Source organism: Schistocerca cancellata, chromosome 3 (assembly GCF_023864275.1).
Source record: "Schistocerca cancellata isolate TAMUIC-IGC-003103 chromosome 3, iqSchCanc2.1, whole genome shotgun sequence".
NCBI lineage: Eukaryota > Metazoa > Arthropoda > Insecta > Orthoptera > Acrididae > Schistocerca > Schistocerca cancellata.
Window position 1 is genome coordinate 35,181,875 of NC_064628.1, and position 18,586 is coordinate 35,200,460.

The 18,586-nt window shown below is 43.0% G+C and overlaps 1 protein-coding gene across 1 annotated transcript in view; it reads left to right on the plus strand.

The window, feature by feature from the left end:
• Positions 1-10,483: 10,483 nt before the first annotated feature.
• The window catches only part of LOC126176847 (neural Wiskott-Aldrich syndrome protein-like), an 86,701-nt gene continuing 78,598 nt past the window's right edge, over positions 10,484-18,586 (plus strand). The window contains exon 1 of the mRNA XM_049924035.1: positions 10,484-10,656. Within this exon, the coding sequence (XP_049779992.1) occupies positions 10,518-10,656 (139 nt within the window). The 5' untranslated portion in view covers positions 10,484-10,517. The remainder of the gene's footprint in view (positions 10,657-18,586) is intronic.

The window sequence follows — 18,586 nt, forward strand, 5'->3', positions numbered from 1 at the left end:
GAATACTTTCTGAGAAAAAGGAACATACATTATTTTTTGAAAATAAAACTCCAAATTTCATTCAAAAAACTTATATATATATATATATATATATATATATATATATATATATAATCAAAGGATTTTATATGTAAATGTGTTACTTTCATGTAAAGCGTGGTACAAAATTTCATTGCCATATCTCCAAAACTGTGGATTTGGTGCATTTTTGAAATCGTTTGTGTTTTCCATCAACGTCCTCCCTTAAAAAAGGCCTTGAAGGGTTAAACATTCCTGCAAGATGAAGATGTGAAGCAGGCAGTTACGGACTTCTTCACGCAGCAGGGCAGGGTGCTTTATCAAACGGAATTCTTCAACCTGATGCGTCGGTGGGACTATAGCCTCAATAGTCACAACGATTTTACTTGCATGCCGATTCTGAACTGTAGGGCCTTCGAACGCAAACTTTTTGATCGTCCCTTTTACGTTAGCACATCCATGCTTGGCAGCTATTCATTATTGTGGCTTTCTTGACTAATCGACCTTTAAATTATCGTAATATGGACCTTGTATTTTCAGTTACGTTAACACAGCAATTCGGACGAGGTTTTGCATAGCAAAGAACACGGAAAGTGAAATTAGTCGATGCAACACATACGGTGTCAAAACAATGCATACCTTTTTCTCATAGGATACGTTATCCAAACGATGGCTGTCTGCTTTGTTGCAGTCATTCTATTGACTTGATATGACAAAGCGGGTCCTCAGACTAGGTATGTTGTAAGCGTCAGGAACAGTTAACAACAAGCGGCAATAATTAAATACGCAGCTTCACGAAATGATTGTACACACGGGGAAAACAGGATGGACTCTTCATAAAAACGCAAAGTAACAGTTGGTGACGTTGTTTCATTGTTTGTGGAGGAGGAAAACGAGGAAGGTCAACATGCTGTGCAACAGCCTCCGCGCCGGGGGAACCCCCCCCCCCCCCCAACGACAACAGCAACTAGGCGCACCATGCGTCATCTGTCCAACACAAGCTGCATTCAAGCTCCACGTGTCAGCTCTGACGGCGCTACTCGGAAATTTCTGACTGTTCCTAATACTACTCAACTAACGGCACGTCCTGGACTTCCCCCTAGCACCACCTCCACCACCAACCCAAAAGCGCGAACCATTTGCAATTGATATACTGCTAAGAAATCCACTTAGAGGGACATAGAACAAAGCAGTGGTAATTCATAACTGAAAACATGAAAATGGAAACTGAACATTGTATATACTGGTGCAATGATCAAACATAAAGTTACACTCCTGGAAATGGAAAAAAGAACACATTGACACCGGTGTGTCAGACCCACCATACTTGCTCCGGACACTGCGAGAGGGCTGTACAAGCAATGATCACACGCACGGCACAGCGGACACACCAGGAACCGCGGTGTTGGCCGTCGAATGGCGCTAGCTGCGCAGCATTTGTGCACCGCCGCCGTCAGTGTCAGCCAGTTTGCCGTGGCATACGGAGCTCCATCGCAGTCTTTAACACTGGTAGCATGCCGCGACAGCGTGCACGTGAACCGTATGTGCAGTTGACGGACTTTGAGCGAGGGCGTATAGTGGGCATGCGGGAGGTCGGGTGGACGTACCGCCGAATTGCTCAACACGTGGGGCGTGAGGTCTCCACAGTACATCGATGTTGTCGCCAATGGTCGGCGGAAGGTGCACGTGCCCGTCGACCTGGGACCGGACCACAACGACGCACGGATGCACGCCAAGACCGTAGGATCCTACGCAGTGCCGTAGGGGACCGCACCGCCACTTCCCAGCAAATTAGGGACACTGTTGCTCCTGGGGTATCGGCGAGGACCATTCGCAAGCGTCTCCATGAAGCTGGGCTACGGTCCCGCACACCGTTAGGCCGTCTTCCGCTCACGCCCCAACATCGTGCAGCCCACCTCCAGTGGTGTCGCGACAGGCGTGAATGGAGGGACGAATGGAGACGTGTCGTCTTCAGCGATGAGAGTCGCTTCTGCCTTGGTGCCAATGATGGTCGTAAGCGTGTTTGGCGCCGTGCAGGTGAGCGCGACAATCAGGACTGCATACGACCGAGGCACACAGGGCCAACACCCGGCATCATGGTGTGGGGAGCGATCTCCTACACTGGCCGTACACCACTGGTGATCGTCGAGGGGACACTGAATAGTGCACGGTACATCCAAACCGTCATCGAACCCATCGTTCTACCATTCCTAGACCGGCAAGGGAACTTGCTGTTCCAACAGGACAATGCACGTCCGCATGTATCCCGTGCCACCCAACGTGCTCTAGAAGGTGTAAGTCAACTACCCTGGCCAGCAAGATCTCCGGATCTGTCCCCCATTGAGCATGTTTGGGACTGGATGAAGCGTCGTCTCACGCGGTCTGCACGTCCAGCACGAACGCTGGTCCAACTGAGGCGCCAGGTGGAAATGGCATGGCAAGCCGTTCCACAGGACTACATCCAGCATCTCTACGATCGTCTCCATGGGAGAATAGCAGCCTGCATTGCTGCGAAAAGTGGATATACACTGTACTAGTGCCGACATTGTGCATGCTCTGTTGCCTGTGTCTATGTGCCTGTGGTTCTGTCAGTGTGATCATGTGATGTATCTGACCCCAGGAATGTGTCAATAAAGTTTCCCCTTCCTGGGACAATGAATTCACGGTGTTCTTATTTCAATTTCCAGGAGTGTATATTGTCGTATATTAAAGGTACATTAGTACACAGTAGGAAGTCAAGAAAAAGTGCACATCGTAACACAAATTAACGACGTTGATAAGAGAATTAAAATTATATGGAATATTGTGAACGAGAGAAAGGACAGGAAGCCTACAGAATACTACCACAATTAATCTGGACGAACTTGTTGCGACTGATAACTATGTAACGTCCCCTTAGAACAATTATAAATGACTGTGCTTAAACTGACACTATTTTTAGCGCAACGCAATCTGACTTTCAAAAATTCCTACAAAAGAATGACCCTGACTAACATTAACCTATACGTTTCACAAATCACTTACCTCACCAAAAATCTTCCTTACTCGACCTACTGCAATACAGCGAGCGCCACTACTGCCAGCTAAATAAAAGATTCAAACTACGGAAGGCACTAACTACTGATAGGGATAGTTAGCAAATGAAAGATTTTAATAGAGAACAAACAATGTATTTACCTTAATATAATCACAAGTCATAATATATGTAATTTCAAAACTCCGCCATCTCACCCCTCACATCCACCACTGCTGGCGGCTCACCTCTAACTGCGCAACGCTACGCGCTGTTCACATCCAGCTACCGCTGCCCAACACTACAATGGCAGACAACAATGCAAACTAGCCACAGACTGCACACAGCACAGCCAGTGATTTTCATACAGAGCGCTACGTAACGTTGCCAATAAGAAAACATAAACAGCCTACTTACAACTAACAAGTTACAGGATCAAATAGTCCAGTTCAAAAATCAAAGGTATATAATAAAAATGTTTAGTAGCCACCAAACGGCCAACATACAGCTATTCTCACAAACAAATCACGTACAAGAGCTGCTCGGAAAGTAAGGTCCGATCGACAGCGAAATGGAAACCACCGCGAAAATAAAAAAGGTTTCATTTGCAACGGTCAGCAGCAACTTTCAGTTACTTCTCTACATAGTCACCATTCCGATTTAGGCATCTGTCGTAGCGTTGTGCCAACTTCCCAATATCCCCGTCAGGGAAGGCATTTCTCTGCGCTTGTCTACAGTACGTTTTCTGTGCCAAAATGACGTCTTCATAGCCAGCGGTTTATGTGAGCAGAGATGTAACTCAGGGGGAGCAAATTACAGGCTGCATTATGGCTGATCAAACACTTCTCATCGAAAACACTGCAGGAGCATGTGACGGATAGTGGCGGCAAAGCGGGAGATTGGACGGAAGCTGGAAGAGTTGCGAAAAAACTAGGAACGGTGTAATTCGTGGACGCGGAGGACATCAGCAAGGACTCGGAGATTCAGCAATTCGGTCCTCGATTCGAGAGCTACCGACGGCGCGGACCGTAGACGTGGAGAAGAACAACAGGAATATTATTCTTACTGAAGATGGCGAGTAGATGAGATTAACATTCGGACCGAGAGAGTGGAGATCAGCAGAATACCCAACTGAGGGCAGTGATAGACTCTCTGGTAACCCATCGAGGACAGTGGGAGAGCGCCTGACGTGAATCATTTGAATAATGAAAATTGAGACCAACAGCTGTATTGTAATTCAAACTTCGTTTATTCAAAACATCCTACCAGTTTCCATGCGAAACAGCGTCATCTTCAGGTTCAAAAATGGTTCAAATGGCTCTGAGCACTATGGGACTCAACTGCTGTGGTCATAAGTCCCCTAGGACTTAGAACTACTTAAACCTAACTAACCTAAGAACATCACACACATCCATGCCCGAGGCAGGATTCGAACCTGCGACCGTAGCGGTCGTGCGGTTCCAAACTGTAGCGCCTTTAACCGCTCGGCCACTCTGGCCGGCCATCTTCAGGTCCAAAGTGTAATTTGCCATCAACGTACGAACCGTAATGACAAAGACAGTACAGCTTATTAAGCACTGTACGCCAGCATGTGTAACCAACAAAGTCGAGAAAAGCAGGGCCAAAATCAATTGCCTTCCATAGGTAGCAGTAGCAAGCCCGCCAATGATCGGAGTTATGAGTTGGATTGCAACACAGCGGTTGTTTTCAGTTTTCATTATTCAAGTGCAGTGACAGATGGCCACCACAAGATCTACGGCTCAACGGTAGACGACGCAGCTCATGGTAAGAACGGATTGCGACAGCGTCACACACGTAACAGATAGGCGCGACGATCCGTTAGTGGTTAGTCGATCCGAAGCCGCGGCCTCTGTAACGGTCGTTCTGTCCCAACAGTAACATTATCTTCGTTCACTGTGAAGTTACTGCTTACCTATCACACAACTTTGCGTTTCTCTGAATGATAGATCACGACGGAAACTCCTTAATATGCCTACTCGTCACCAAACTATGCCAACCCATAATTAAGAGTATACAGAAACCAGATCGCAGTTATAAGAGTCGAGGGACATGAAAGAGAAGCAGTGGTTGGGAAGCGAGTAAGACAGGGTTGTAGCCTCTCCCCGATGTTATTTAATCTGTATATTGAGCAAGCAGTAAAGGAAACAAAAGAAAAATTCGGAGTAGGTATTAAAATCCATGGAGAAGAAATAAAAACTTTGAGGTTCGCCGATTACATTGTAATTCTGTCAGAGACAGCAAAGGACTTGGAAGAGCAGTTGAACGGAATGGATGGTGTCTTGAAAGGAGGATATAAGATGAACATCAACAAAAGCAAAACGAGGATAATGGAATGTAGTCGAATTTAGTCGGGTGATGTTGAGGGTATTAGAGTAGGAAATGAGACACTTAAAGTAGTAAAGGAGTTTTGCTATTTGGGGAGCAAAATAACTGATGATGGTCGACGTAGGGAGGATATAAAATGTAGACTGGCAATGGCAAGGAAAGCGTTTCTGAAGAAGAGAAATTTGTTAACATCGAGTATAGATTTAAGTGTCAGGAAGTCATTTCTGAAAGTATTTGTATGGAGTGTAGCCATGTATGGAAGTGAAACATGGACGGTAAATAGTTTAGACAAGAAGAGAATAGAAGCTTTCGAAATGTGGTGCTACAGAAGAATGCTGAAGATCGGATGGGTAGATCACATAACTAATGAGGAAGTATTGAATAGGATTGGGGAGAAGAGAAGTTTGTGGCACAACTTGACCAGAAGAAGGGATCGGTTGGTAGGACATGTTCTGAGGCATCAAGGGATCACCAATTTAGTATTGGAGGGCAGCGTGGAGGGTAAAAATCGTAGGGGGAGACCAAGAGATGAATACACTAAGCAGATTCAGAAGGATGTAGGTTGCAGTAGGTACTGGGAGATGAAGAAACTTGCACAGGATAGAGTAGCATGGACAGCTGCATCAAACCAGTCTCAGGACTGAAGACCACAACAACAACAACAATGTAGGCCTTTGTCTAGTAATGGATATGAGATAGTTAATGACAATTGTTAATCCTTGAAAAACGTAACGATGTTTTTGAATAAATTCTAGACATTGTAATTGGTTACTTTAATCTCATAGACATTAAATCCTCTAACATAGTAAACAGTTAGAAAAGAATTAGAAAGATCACATTCAGGATGCATTTCTTAGGGCCAGTAATACCAGATGGCGTTATCTTAAAAAGCCATTGCGCAACATTATTAAGTAGTATCATGGGGCCAGACTCTTCAGATCCGACTGTGATAACGCATTTAAGGTAGAAGTTACTCAATCAACGGACGGGATCTCGCACCCTATGCTATCTGTGTGACTTCCAAAGTCCACAATTGTTTAATTTATTTCAGATCTTTGTGATGCCACTTATTTCGGAAGCTTATCTCCGACTTTCTAACATCAAATGGCTCTGAGCGCTATGGGACTTAACGTCTGAGGTCATCAGTCCCCTAGAAGTTAGAACTACTTAAACCTAGGTAACCTAAGGACTGCCCGAGGCAGCATTCGAACCTGCGACCGTAGCGGTCGCGCGGTTCCAGACTGTAGCCCACAGAACCGCTCGGCCACTCCGGCCGGCTTCGGACATCGAACTTTTCGCTTTGTACATATTACATTCCCTGATTCCACAGATAGCTCCACTGCATTCGTATTTTTCACAGCTGTGATTTAAGCGAAGTCAGCTTGTTTAGGATGGCTTCGTTCTGACCTAAGAGTATCTACAGAAATTGTACAATGTAACTTAACTCCCGGCATCTTCATTCTTTCAGTGTTCATACTCGAATAGTTATCTTAAATGCGCCGTTGTGGACGAGCGGTTCTAGGCGCTTCAGTCCGGAACCGCGCGACTGCTACGGTCGCAGGTTCGAATCCTACCTCGGGCATGGATGTGTGTGATGTCCTTAGGTTAGTTAGGTTTAAGTAGTTCTAAGTTCTAGGGGACTGATGACCTAAGATGTAAGTCCCATAATGCTGAGAGCTATTTGAACCACATATCTCAAATGCGGTATTGTGTCGCCGTTTGTTCTTGTAATGATTATCATACACGTTCCCATAAGCACCTGTGCATAGACTAACTGCCCAGAAATCACAAATAAATACGACTTCCTGCCACTTAAGGGGCTCCGGAAAGGCTCAAAATCATGAAAATTTCAATTTTTACTTTTTTGCGTTTTCTGAATGTGCAGACTATTACCTTTTAATAGATATATAATTTATTCAATTCCGAAGACTACAACCATTTTTAATTTTTTTTTGAAATGTGTTCTACATGGGCGTGACCCACTGTGGCGCTGTTAAACTGCTGTCAAATGGTGTTATTATTAACGTCCGTGACATCAGGTACATTTTAGTGATGTGAGATAAAGTATGTGTTGTGGCTAACCTGTGATGGTTCAATATATATCGCTGGTGTGATTGTCGATTGTTTCATGTTTATTTACTCTGTCGTTATCTCGAAAATATTCGTAATTAATTCTGTTTCTTGAGTCTCTGTTTTGTTGAAGTATAATAATGAGTAAAAGTAAAGTTATTAGAAATTCTCTGAAGGCTTTTAAGAAAAGGAGAAATGTTGGAAAGCCAAAGGTATGTGTTATTACTGTAAATAATAACATTCTAACATGGTACGAGCGATGCTTGCTTTAGACAAGGAACGCCTTCGGGCTGCAGACAGGGCTGTAAAGAGTCTAGACATACGAGCAAGAGTAAACAGGAGGAGGAACAAGAGGAAGCTGGAGGAGGAGTTTGCAGAGGATGAAGATAATCCATCCTATGGACCTGGAATGCACTAAAAAGTTAATCCAATCTTTGTCACTCGATTCCCAAAACTTTTATTTTCTCATACTAATTACATGTTTTCTAAGGATCTTCCAAACATATTTGTTTCAAACTTTCAGTAAATGTTACACAGTACCATCTGCATAATTTAACACAGCCTTTTTCCAAAAAACTGTATATTTTTGAATGTATAAATAAAAAATTGCAAAAAATGTTGTGAATTTTCATTACAATTGAAAAAAAATCATCTTTAATAACTGAACTACAATTTTGTAAACTCCCTGTGTTAAGTTGTAGCCCATATTCCAATAAATAATCTGTAAAAAGTTCAACTTCCTACCTCAAATACTTTGTGAGGAAAGATGTAATTTATAAGCATTATTTTAACATTGCAAGTATAGGGCGTTCCGGAGCCCCTTAACCTAAAAACACACACTAGTAATAGCTGTGTGTCGTGGAAGTTGTCCTTTAACTGCATAGTCTCCCCAAAGATCTTTCACTACTGTTGGCCGCGCACGCGCAGCAGTGAGCAGTACAGTTTCGAAACTTAAGTTTCGCAAGTGTCTCCGTGTACACTGGGCTTACAGTAACGAGTTTCTAAACACCCAATATTTTTAATGGTGAGCTCTACGATCTGTGTATTGTGGCAGTTCTTCGCCTAGCAGAGCGCACTGTCTGCTGGGTGTGGCCACCACCACCTAGAGACAAGGCCGCGGCGCGAAATTCATAGCAGGTCGTGACGTCACTCCAAGCGGGCCACCATGTTGTGTTTCGAAGCGTTTGTTTATCTACACGTTTGTTGGATCGAGTGCTATATTCGTGCTTAAAACTAGCGATTACAGTGTTTGCCTGTAGTGAAGCTACTGTGAACATGGTTTAGAAGTGCTGTGTGCCAAGGTGTCGTGGGAATTACGGAACTCGACCGAAAGTAATGTTGTTTTCCTTTCCGAAAGATGCGAATCTGTGTTGGAAATGTCTTTCAGCGATTCATCGGGACAATTTCCAACCCACTGAGCACACGAAGGTATGTAAAAACTGTATACCTAGTACAATTGTTATTTTTTCTGGTGGAATATCTTGCATTTTGGATACATTAGACTAAAATTGTGAGCAAAAGTTCGCAGTAAGTAGGCCTAGTATTCGTTATCAAGTGGCTTTATTTTTATTTTGAAAACGAAATATAAATTTGTGGCTCGTGTTACTTTTTATTCGTGTTTAAATTTCTCTGCAGTTCGTATTTTGTTACGCATTACCGATACGTTTTATTCTCTATTTGTGAGTGGGTGTTGTTTTTCACTCTCGCATTAGTTAGCATGAGTGCTAACGTATGTTGAAACTGCTGTTTTCATGTTTAAAAAGCGATCTCTCTGTCTGTATGAAGCATATCTGTGTTATTTTTCGATGTGTCAAACAATGGAACAAATTAATCTAGAAATAGGTTAAATTTATTATTGACGTTTTTAGCTTGACGAATTGTCTCATTCCAACTGCTGCAAATGTCTGCTGAAGGTTTGTAGATTTTCATTGTTGACTTATGCTCAAAATCTGCCATGTTTTTACAGGAAAGAAAATTTACATTACAATAACAACGCAAAATTGTTTTTGTGAGGTGAGTTAAAAGTGATTGTTTGCTTGGGGAATGTACTCAGCTTTCCTGAGGGAGCTCTATAAACAGCTACACAATATTTATTTAGGGGATACTGAAGGCAGAGGAATTTAATATTATACACTGTATTAGTGCAGAATTTTTCAAGTGAGTGTAAATAATAGTTGTCTGGTCCAGAAAGAATCTACTTTATCACAGTGCATTTTTCACAAATGTACCTTGTTTTATCATGTATATCGCAATATTATTTACATCCCGCACTCGTACGTTTTCACTGGCTATTGCTAAGTCTTATGCAATTACATTACCGGTAAAAAAGAATTATAAACTATAGTTTCTGCTATATCGCGATTGATAAAGTTACTTATTTTAACCATTCGGCAAAGAACTCTCCTCTTTGCGTGGTATCATTTGCCAAGATCTCGTTTCGTTATCTCCAGCGGTTTACGAGATATGACAGGCGTTATGAATATTTCATTCCCGCGCGTTGCGATCGGAAGTGAAGTTGCTGCAGATGCTCAATTTTTTCGAGATTGGGAGCAGATATTGATCCAAAGTTTTACGAAAATTTCAAAACCTCATCTGTATTTCATACTCAGCAATAGAATGTGTAATATGCATCAAACACAAATTCATAGCGACCTCTATTTTTGATGGCAACGTTCTCACCACAATAGTTATGACGATTATCGAAATGATTGGCACTTCATCATGAAGCTGCCATATAAAGCTAAAAGTATTTCAGAAATTAATTATTTTTTACGGAATAGGTTCTGTAAAACCGTTTGACAAAGATTTGCAGGCCGTGCGTCTCGATTCTTTAAGCTCAGCGCCAATCCAACCCTGGCCCGCTTTGCGTGTCGTCACAAGAGCGCGCCGCGGCCTTCTCTTTAGGTGGTGGTGGTGTGACGCGCGCAGCTGCGCTCTTGCGACGTCAGCGGCGGGCAGTCGCCTGATTGGCGGCAGCCTCGTGGCGGCACACAGTGGCGGGAAACGGGAAGCCGGCCGCCAGAGCTCCGTGCGCCTTCGGCCGGGCTGGACCAAGCGCTCCACGTTCACAATGGCGCCGCCAGCGCTGCCGCTTGCGTGTGCCCTGCTGACGCTGCTGCAGCGGACGACAGCGCAGTCGCCCTTCTACACGGTGCCGCCGCCGCTCATCGAGGCCCTCAGCCCGAGGGGACTCCGCATATCCATACCAGGTAACCCACCTGTTACATCTAGTAGTATACCTGCGTGAGGACGTGCCGTCAAAGAGCACGCTTCACTATCTGCAGTTGCAATACTACCCTCCACTGCCAAATTTGATATCACTACAGATTTATTTAGTTTCCGTGAGCTTCCACAGTATTTAATTCGTAAAAAATGAAATTTCGTCCGTTCGTTGCTTAGTGACAGACCACGTTCCTATTCTGTTGCACCTTCAGTGGGCATTACCTTCCATTCCGAAAAATCAATAACAAACTTAAAAAGTGGTAAATATAATAACGTAGGATTTTTTGGCGAACTTCATTGATGAAATCTTCTGTAGCTTGGGGTAACGTAGTCATGAATTAATATTTCAAAGAGTTTCCTACTCACCTTCAGCTGAAGGTGAAGAGTAATTTGTTGGAAACATGGCTTCAGGATGACACTGGTAATAGGCTGATAACCGTAGAAAATTTCAACTGGCTGGTGTTCTGTGCACGTTGTGTGACGAAAGGGGAAGTTATTTTCTTTTAAAACAAATATTATGAAGGTATATGTACGCTGTGTATGACAATAGTATTTAAACAAGATTTTACGCTGCAAGAAGTCACATATCGGAAATTTTGTGCTGCTCGTCTACACAGTCAGCGTTTCTGTCAGGCTGTCACCATAATAATACCACCTTAAATCTGCTTCCGTAGGGGTCGCTAAGGCAATGTTAGTGTTATGGTACTCAGAAGTAGCCGGTTTGAGTCCTGGTGGTGGAAGAACCTTCTATTCCCAGTGTTTCTCAATGAGAGAAGAGCTCGTGGCACATAGTGCCTCATGACTAAAGTCGGCACCTTTGTCGTCAATTAAATCCTATATCTCCCCCCAGCGTTTAGTACTGTTGCTGACAGATTGGAACAGTAAAGCTTTTTGCTTCTTACAAGGGAAACTCCACACCACGCCATCAGATTTAGTGATAAGATGGATCAGTGGACAGCTCGTCGAAAATTGACCACAGAACATAAAAACGGGAAGGTGTACTGAACTGTGAAAAAATCAATATAGAAACAGTGAACGGTCCAAGTTAAGATATGCGGCATCGAGCTAAGGGGAGTAGCCACGGCGTCGTGGTTGTTTGGACTGCCAAGCGGGCGATCGGTGTTCAAATCTCCCTCGAAACCCCCCCCCCCCCCCACTCCCCCTCCGCCCTACCCCGCAGAATTATCAACTTCCATCCGCTCATTGACGTGTCTGTTCCCTAAATTCAAATTTCTGTCGTGGTGTACCGATCGTCTGCAACACAGAGGTATAAGGAATGGGCCTCCAGACGTACGTACTTGCTGTTTGTTCCACAGAAGTAGATTTTCATTCTTGTGCTTAGTTTTGGAAGTTTCGTCTCTTGAATTCCTTTGTTGTAACATAGTTCACACCCGTCTGTTTTCATTTCTGTGAGAGGTCGATGCAGCATCTCACCTGCTCTCAATTTTTATCACATTTACTTGCGACGGTCATATATTCTTACCACGTGACTCATATTCTGTAGCAATGTGTAGTATGGCAATTGCCAACACTACAGGAAGAGAATGTACACGCCAATAACCAGACGGGAAAGTTCATAATTTTGTGAAAAGAAGTATGTATGAGGTAGTTTTGAACACGCATCTCCCGCTCAGCGGTCCAACGTGATCACACAACCACGATAACATGGCTTTCCAGGGTATCTCAAAGTTGCTAATGCTGAGCCTGGACCGTTCACTGTTTCTATTTTGCTTCTTTTTTTACAGTTTAGTACACTTCCTTTGCCGGCCGCGGTGGTCTCGCGGTTCTAGGTGCTCAGTCCGGAACCGCGCGACTGCTACGGTCGCAGGTTCGAATCCTGCCTCGGGCATGGATGTGTCTGATGTCCTTATGTTAGGTTTAAGTAGTTCCAAGTTCTAGACGAGTGATTACCACAGATGTTAAGTCCCATAGTGCTCAGAGCCATTTGAACACTTCCTGTTTTCATGCTCGATCTGTTTTCATTGTTTGACGGGCTATGCACTATTTCACCACTAAATCTCGGAAGGGGAGGGGTGCGAAGGGGAGTTTCCCCTTCTTATAAGGAGTGGGTTGTGTTCTCTCGCTTCTTTACCTTCATCACCGTTGACAACACAAATACGACACTACTGTGTAAACTGTGATTAACTGACTTTGATACTCATTCCTTTTTATAGAGAACTTTTATTGTTGCTGAACGACTTCTATCGTTTCGATAGTGTTCTGTTATGCTTCACTCCAAATGTATCTGTGTAGTTTTCGTAATTTTGCTGTCTTTCTGCTGTGGAAGAGACAGAAAATCGGCAAACCGCGAATGCTCTTTATCAACTTTGGATTGTAGGCCTTGTATACGTCAACAGTAGGAAGGAGGTCTGCTGGTTGACCTATGCTCGGTGCATGCCGTTTTCTTCATTCACACGGCTGAATAATTGACTCTTTACTATGTTGTACGTCTCAGTGATGCTCTATTTACCGAGCGAGATGTTGCAGGAGGAAGACACAGAAGTCGCTTTCGGGAGTACGGTCATCAAAAAAATGGTTCAAATGGCTCTGAGCACTATGGGACTTAACTTCTGAGGTCATCAGTCCCCTAGAACTTAGAACTACTTAAACCTAACTAACCTAAGGACATCACACATATCCATGCCCGAGGCAGGAGTCGAACCTGCGACCGTTGCAGTTCGGTCATCCTCTTCAAGGATATAGAGATGAGTTTACAAGTGTTATTTGGCAAACGAGCGAAGAATATATTACCATATAAGTAGTTCTCTTAACCAGAAGCTACCATGAGTGTCCTGAAAAATAACAGAAATTGGACATTTGTTACGGTGTGCAGCTATTTACCCTTACTATACAGTTATCTAGCCCATTGAGAAACTACATAATTGAAACGTTTTCGGGACGTCTCTCTCTTCGTTCTGAATCATTTATTGGCACATCGAATAACACAGATATAATGCTCAGTTTTTAAGTGAAACTAAGTCTTATGCTGAGGATGCTCTTAATAAGTTTTGGAGGTCCATAATTAGGGATAAATTAGTAATAGACTAGAATTTAAACTTTGTATACAAATAGTTAAAGCATGAATAGCTGCAGACAGTGTTTCTTTTTGATATCAGTTGTTAGTGTACACTAGCCTTGGCGTCAATTTACGTGGCTGGTGTGGCTCGGTGTCTTATCTTGGAATTTATAGAAGAATGTTCCTTTGAAGGTGCCTTGCGATTGTTAGATCTTAGGCTGCTGAGCAAGGTTCAAAACATTCGTTGTAAGGGAAAAATGCCCAGTACAATAACTGTCTTACGGAGTTTGGGCTGCTAATGGTATATGCGAATGGGAACATCCGACTAGTAAGTGGTTGAGATATGCCAGTTCTGAATGAAGATTTTGTGGAGATGTGTGTTGTAGCACTCGCGTCCATTTTGTGTTCTTGTTATTGATGTTGTGAATTTCACGTTCGTTTTGGAATGAACGATTGAATCCTTGCAGTGTGGTGCTCTAGTAATGAGAGGTTTTTCGGAACCGGTGCCATTCGTCGAATGCTCCCTTTTTTGTTGTGGTCTTCAGTCCTGAGACTGGTTTGATGCAGCTCTCCATGCTACTCTGTCCTGTGCAAGCTTCATCTCCCAGTTTATTACAACTTTTTTATTTTTTATTACAACTTCAAAATCTAAGTGATGTAGACGTATGAGTCCTCTCTTCGATGGTAGTACTGTTTGCTAATTGTTCAATCCCGCGTCCGGCCATCCTGATTTAGGTTTTCCGTGATTTCCCTAAATCGCTCCAGGCAAATGCCGGGATGGTTCCTTTGAAAGGGCACGGCCGACTTCCTTCCCCGTCCTTCCCTAATCCGATGAGACCGATGACGTCACACTTAGGTCTCTTTCCCCCAAACAACCCAACTCTTTGCTAATTATTTGATGAATCAATGGTCTACAAACCTTATAATATTTCTGAAATGGATAACTACAGCTTAGAATGTCAGCTAATAAATATATTGTCGGCTATAAATGATATTTATCATGTTGAAAAAAGATACTGTTAGCTCATTGGACAGCGACTTCATCATCTATGAACCTGGTATGCTCTTTGGCTAAGAAGACGCAATCTTATGTGCTGCTTGGTAAACTGATGAATCGCTGTAGTACTAGCTCCTAATTTGCAATTTGTCTTCATCTATTTCAAAAAGTGTTATTACAGATCGTAACAAGCATCGTACATTGCCGTATTTTTTAGCACGCTCCTGTGAAGTTAGTCAGTTACAGAGAATGGCAATTGCTTAGATAGCTCGGTAGTTGAGAAGGTGAATATTCACGGCGGAACAAATCACGCATTTGAGGATTATCACTTACTGCAACGCGTGTTCTTGTATCTAATAAATTTCTAAATATTGTAGGTTATGAAGTCACGTTGTGCGTAAACTGCTTGGCCGATTGTATTGTGTGACACCAAACTTTGCGCAGATGCTGCGTTTGTTAAGAAATTCCCCCAAGAAACTGGACAGATACCAAGTTAAATTTTAACATTCTCCTATCTTTATAATGTGGTTAACTACAATTTTACATTTGTTACTTGCAATTATGCCGGCATTGATTACGTTACTCCAGTCAACGAAGGAAAATTAGAGGAAAATATTAGTATAGTCGCAAATGTTTGTACAGTGGTAGGCGGGAGTGTCTTGAACAACATTTAAACGTCACACATTTCGAGTTTTTCTTGAATAATGCGAAAACCGAAGCTTCCAGAGAAAATCTTTCCTGGTACGAAAATAAATTGCATTATACTTCCTACAAAAAAGCTGCTGTTCATTTTTGTTTTCGAGGACTAACAGTTTCTGCGTTGCAGGGCATGGAAAAATAGCAGATTAATAAATTGTTTTAATGGTATCAAATTGTTGAGTGAAATGTGTTAAGAACAAATATTAAGCATACCACATCTAAGTGCAGCAGAACCGTATTGAGGGATAAATTGTGGTCTGAGGGCATAACAGGGTAGAGCGTAAAATCGCGAGGTAAGGTAGGTCGCCGTATTATAAGACATTTCCCCCCTCCTTAGGTTTGCAAACCGAAGAGCGAGCAGATGAACTCTCTCTCTCTCTCTCTCTCTCTCTCTCTCTCTCTCTCTCCACCGCACTGTCACAAAAAGAAACTACAGGACGTACAGTGTGTTTTTATGAAACATGATCATAAGATATGAGTTAATAATAATGCAAGAAACGCATATAAACAGAATCTGCTAAAATCTCTGCACAACGTTCTACACTGCTACAGGGACACTGATCCTTGGTCACCATGTACGGCAGCTGTAGTGTTCTTCAGAGAGGCTATTTCCCCCAACGTAAGCGCTGCTCGCTTTTTGGTTTACAGACTGACTATACCTTCCCATCATTTGCTGCCCAGCTCTCATGTGAGTAGACAAAATAACTTCAATGGGTTGGAATGCTTTGTTCGCAGCGAAAGAATGAAATGCATCACCCCAGCTTTAGCTGTGCCAAAACATTAAGAGGCTAGTAGGCTTGTATTGACTCTCTCTGTAACAAAGTAAGCAACCTAGGTGTCATTGAACTTCATTTATTTCAACTCAAGTCTAGCAATGCGTTCCAGCAGATCTGACCATGAACAGTCCTATTCCATCAGACACCTTGCAAGACATTGTGTATATATGGTGAGTGGTTCCATTCAGCGCAGCCCACTCTGCAAGTGCCAGCAGTTTATGAATGGAAGGCGTCTACCAGTAACAGTTGACGGTGAGACAAGTGCAATAACTTTCTCGTCATTCATTAGTTCACCACCTACTTAAATAGTTACACGGTTTTACAATGTTACCAACAACAGATAACAACAAGAAACCACATTTACCAGTACAGTCAATTTCTCACCAGCATTACGTAGCTCAATGACGTCACACTTGTTGTTGTTGTTGTGGTCTTCAGTCCTGAGACTGGTTTGATGCAGCTCTCCATGCTACTCTATCCTGTGCAAGTTTCTTCATCTCCCAGTACCTACTGCAACCTACATCCTTCTGAATCTGCTTAGTGTATTCATCTCTTGGTCTCCCCCTACGATTTTTACCCTCCACGCTGCCCTCCAATACTAAATTGGTGATCCCTTGATGCCTCAGAACATGTCCTACCAACCGATCCCTTCTTCTGGTCAAGTTGTGCCACAAACTTCTTTTCTCTCCAATCCTATTCAATACCACCTCATTAGTTATGTGATCTACCCATCTAATCTTCAGCATTCTTCTGTAGCACCACATTTCGAAAGCTTCTATTCTCTTCTTGTCCAAACTATTTACCGTCCATGTTTCACTTCCATACATGGCTACACTCCATACAAATCCTTTCAGAAATGACTTCCTGACACTTAAATCTATACTCGATGTTAACAAATTTCTCATCTTCAGAAACGCTTTCCTTGCCATTGCCAGTCTACATTTTACATCCTCTCTACTTCGACCATCATCAGTTATTTTGCTCCCCAAATAGCAAAACTCCTTTACTACTTTAAATGTCTCATTTCCTAATCTAATTCCCTCAACATCACCCGACTTAATTCGACTACAATCCATTATCCTCGTTTTGCTTTTATTGATCATCTTATATCCTCCTTTCAAGACACCTTCCATTCCGTTCAACTGCTCTTCCAAGTCCTTTGCTATCTCTGACAATTACAATGTCATCGGCGAACCTCAAAGTTTTTATTTCTTCTCCATGGATTTTAATACCTACTCCGAATTTTTCTTTTGTTTCCTTTACTGCTTGCATCACACTTACAAACGTCAAATTTTATTTATTTGCATTTGGCCGTAGCCTTAAAGTCATGCATCTATTCACAAGTTATGCACTTCCCAGCCATTGTTTGTAGGAACGTATTTTACGTAAAGCTGACTTAATAACTGCAAATAAGCACTGAATAAACTGAAAATAACTCCACTATATAAATACTAGCTCAGTGAGGTTGTTTTGAATACTTACATAAGTGAACTGTATTGGAAATGCTGGGGAGGTATAGTCTGTTTGTAAACTGAAAAGTGAGCAGCATTCATTGCCGTACAGAATGGCAAGAAATGTAGTAATGTAGAACAGAGTTCAGAGCTTTACATAGAATCTGTCCAGATGCAACTTGCGTTAATATTAGCATCTCATATCTGGCATGTCTCAGACTGTGTCGCCAGTAATTCACAAGGCGATCTGCTGAAAGGTCAGTATAACTTTGTGAAACACGGTGTAGCTGCTTTTTGTGACGCAGTGCCATGTAGAGAATGGGGATGCCCTCTGCAGTTTGCGGACGTACTAAACGTAATCAAAAGTATCCGATCACCTGACTGAAAATTACTTTAATTTCGTAGCGCCCTCCATCGGTAATGCTGGAATTCAGTATGACGTTGGCCCACCCTTAGCCTTGATGACACCTTCCACTCACGTAGACATACGTTCAGTCAGGTTCTGGAAGGTTTCTTGGGGAATGGCATCCCATTCTTCACGTAATGCTGCAATGAGGAAAAGTATCGATGTTGGTCGGTGAGACGTGGCACGAAGTCGGCGTTCCTAAACATTCCAAAGATGTTCTATAGCATTCAGGTCAGGACTCTGTGCAGGCCAGTCCACTACAGGGATGTTATTGTCGTGTAACCACTCCGCCACAGGCCGTGCATTATGAACAGGTGCTCCATCGTGTTGAAAGAAGCAATAGCCATTCCCGAATTGCTCTTAAACAGTGGGAAGCAAGAAGGTGCTTAAAACATCAATGTAGGTCTGTGTTGCGATAGTGCCACGCAAAACAAGGGGTGAAAGCCCCCTCTATGAGAAACATGACCACACCATAACACCACCGCCTCCGAAATTTACTGCTGGCGCTACATACACTGGCTGATGACGTTCACCGGACATTCGCCATATCCACACTCCGCCATCGGATCGGC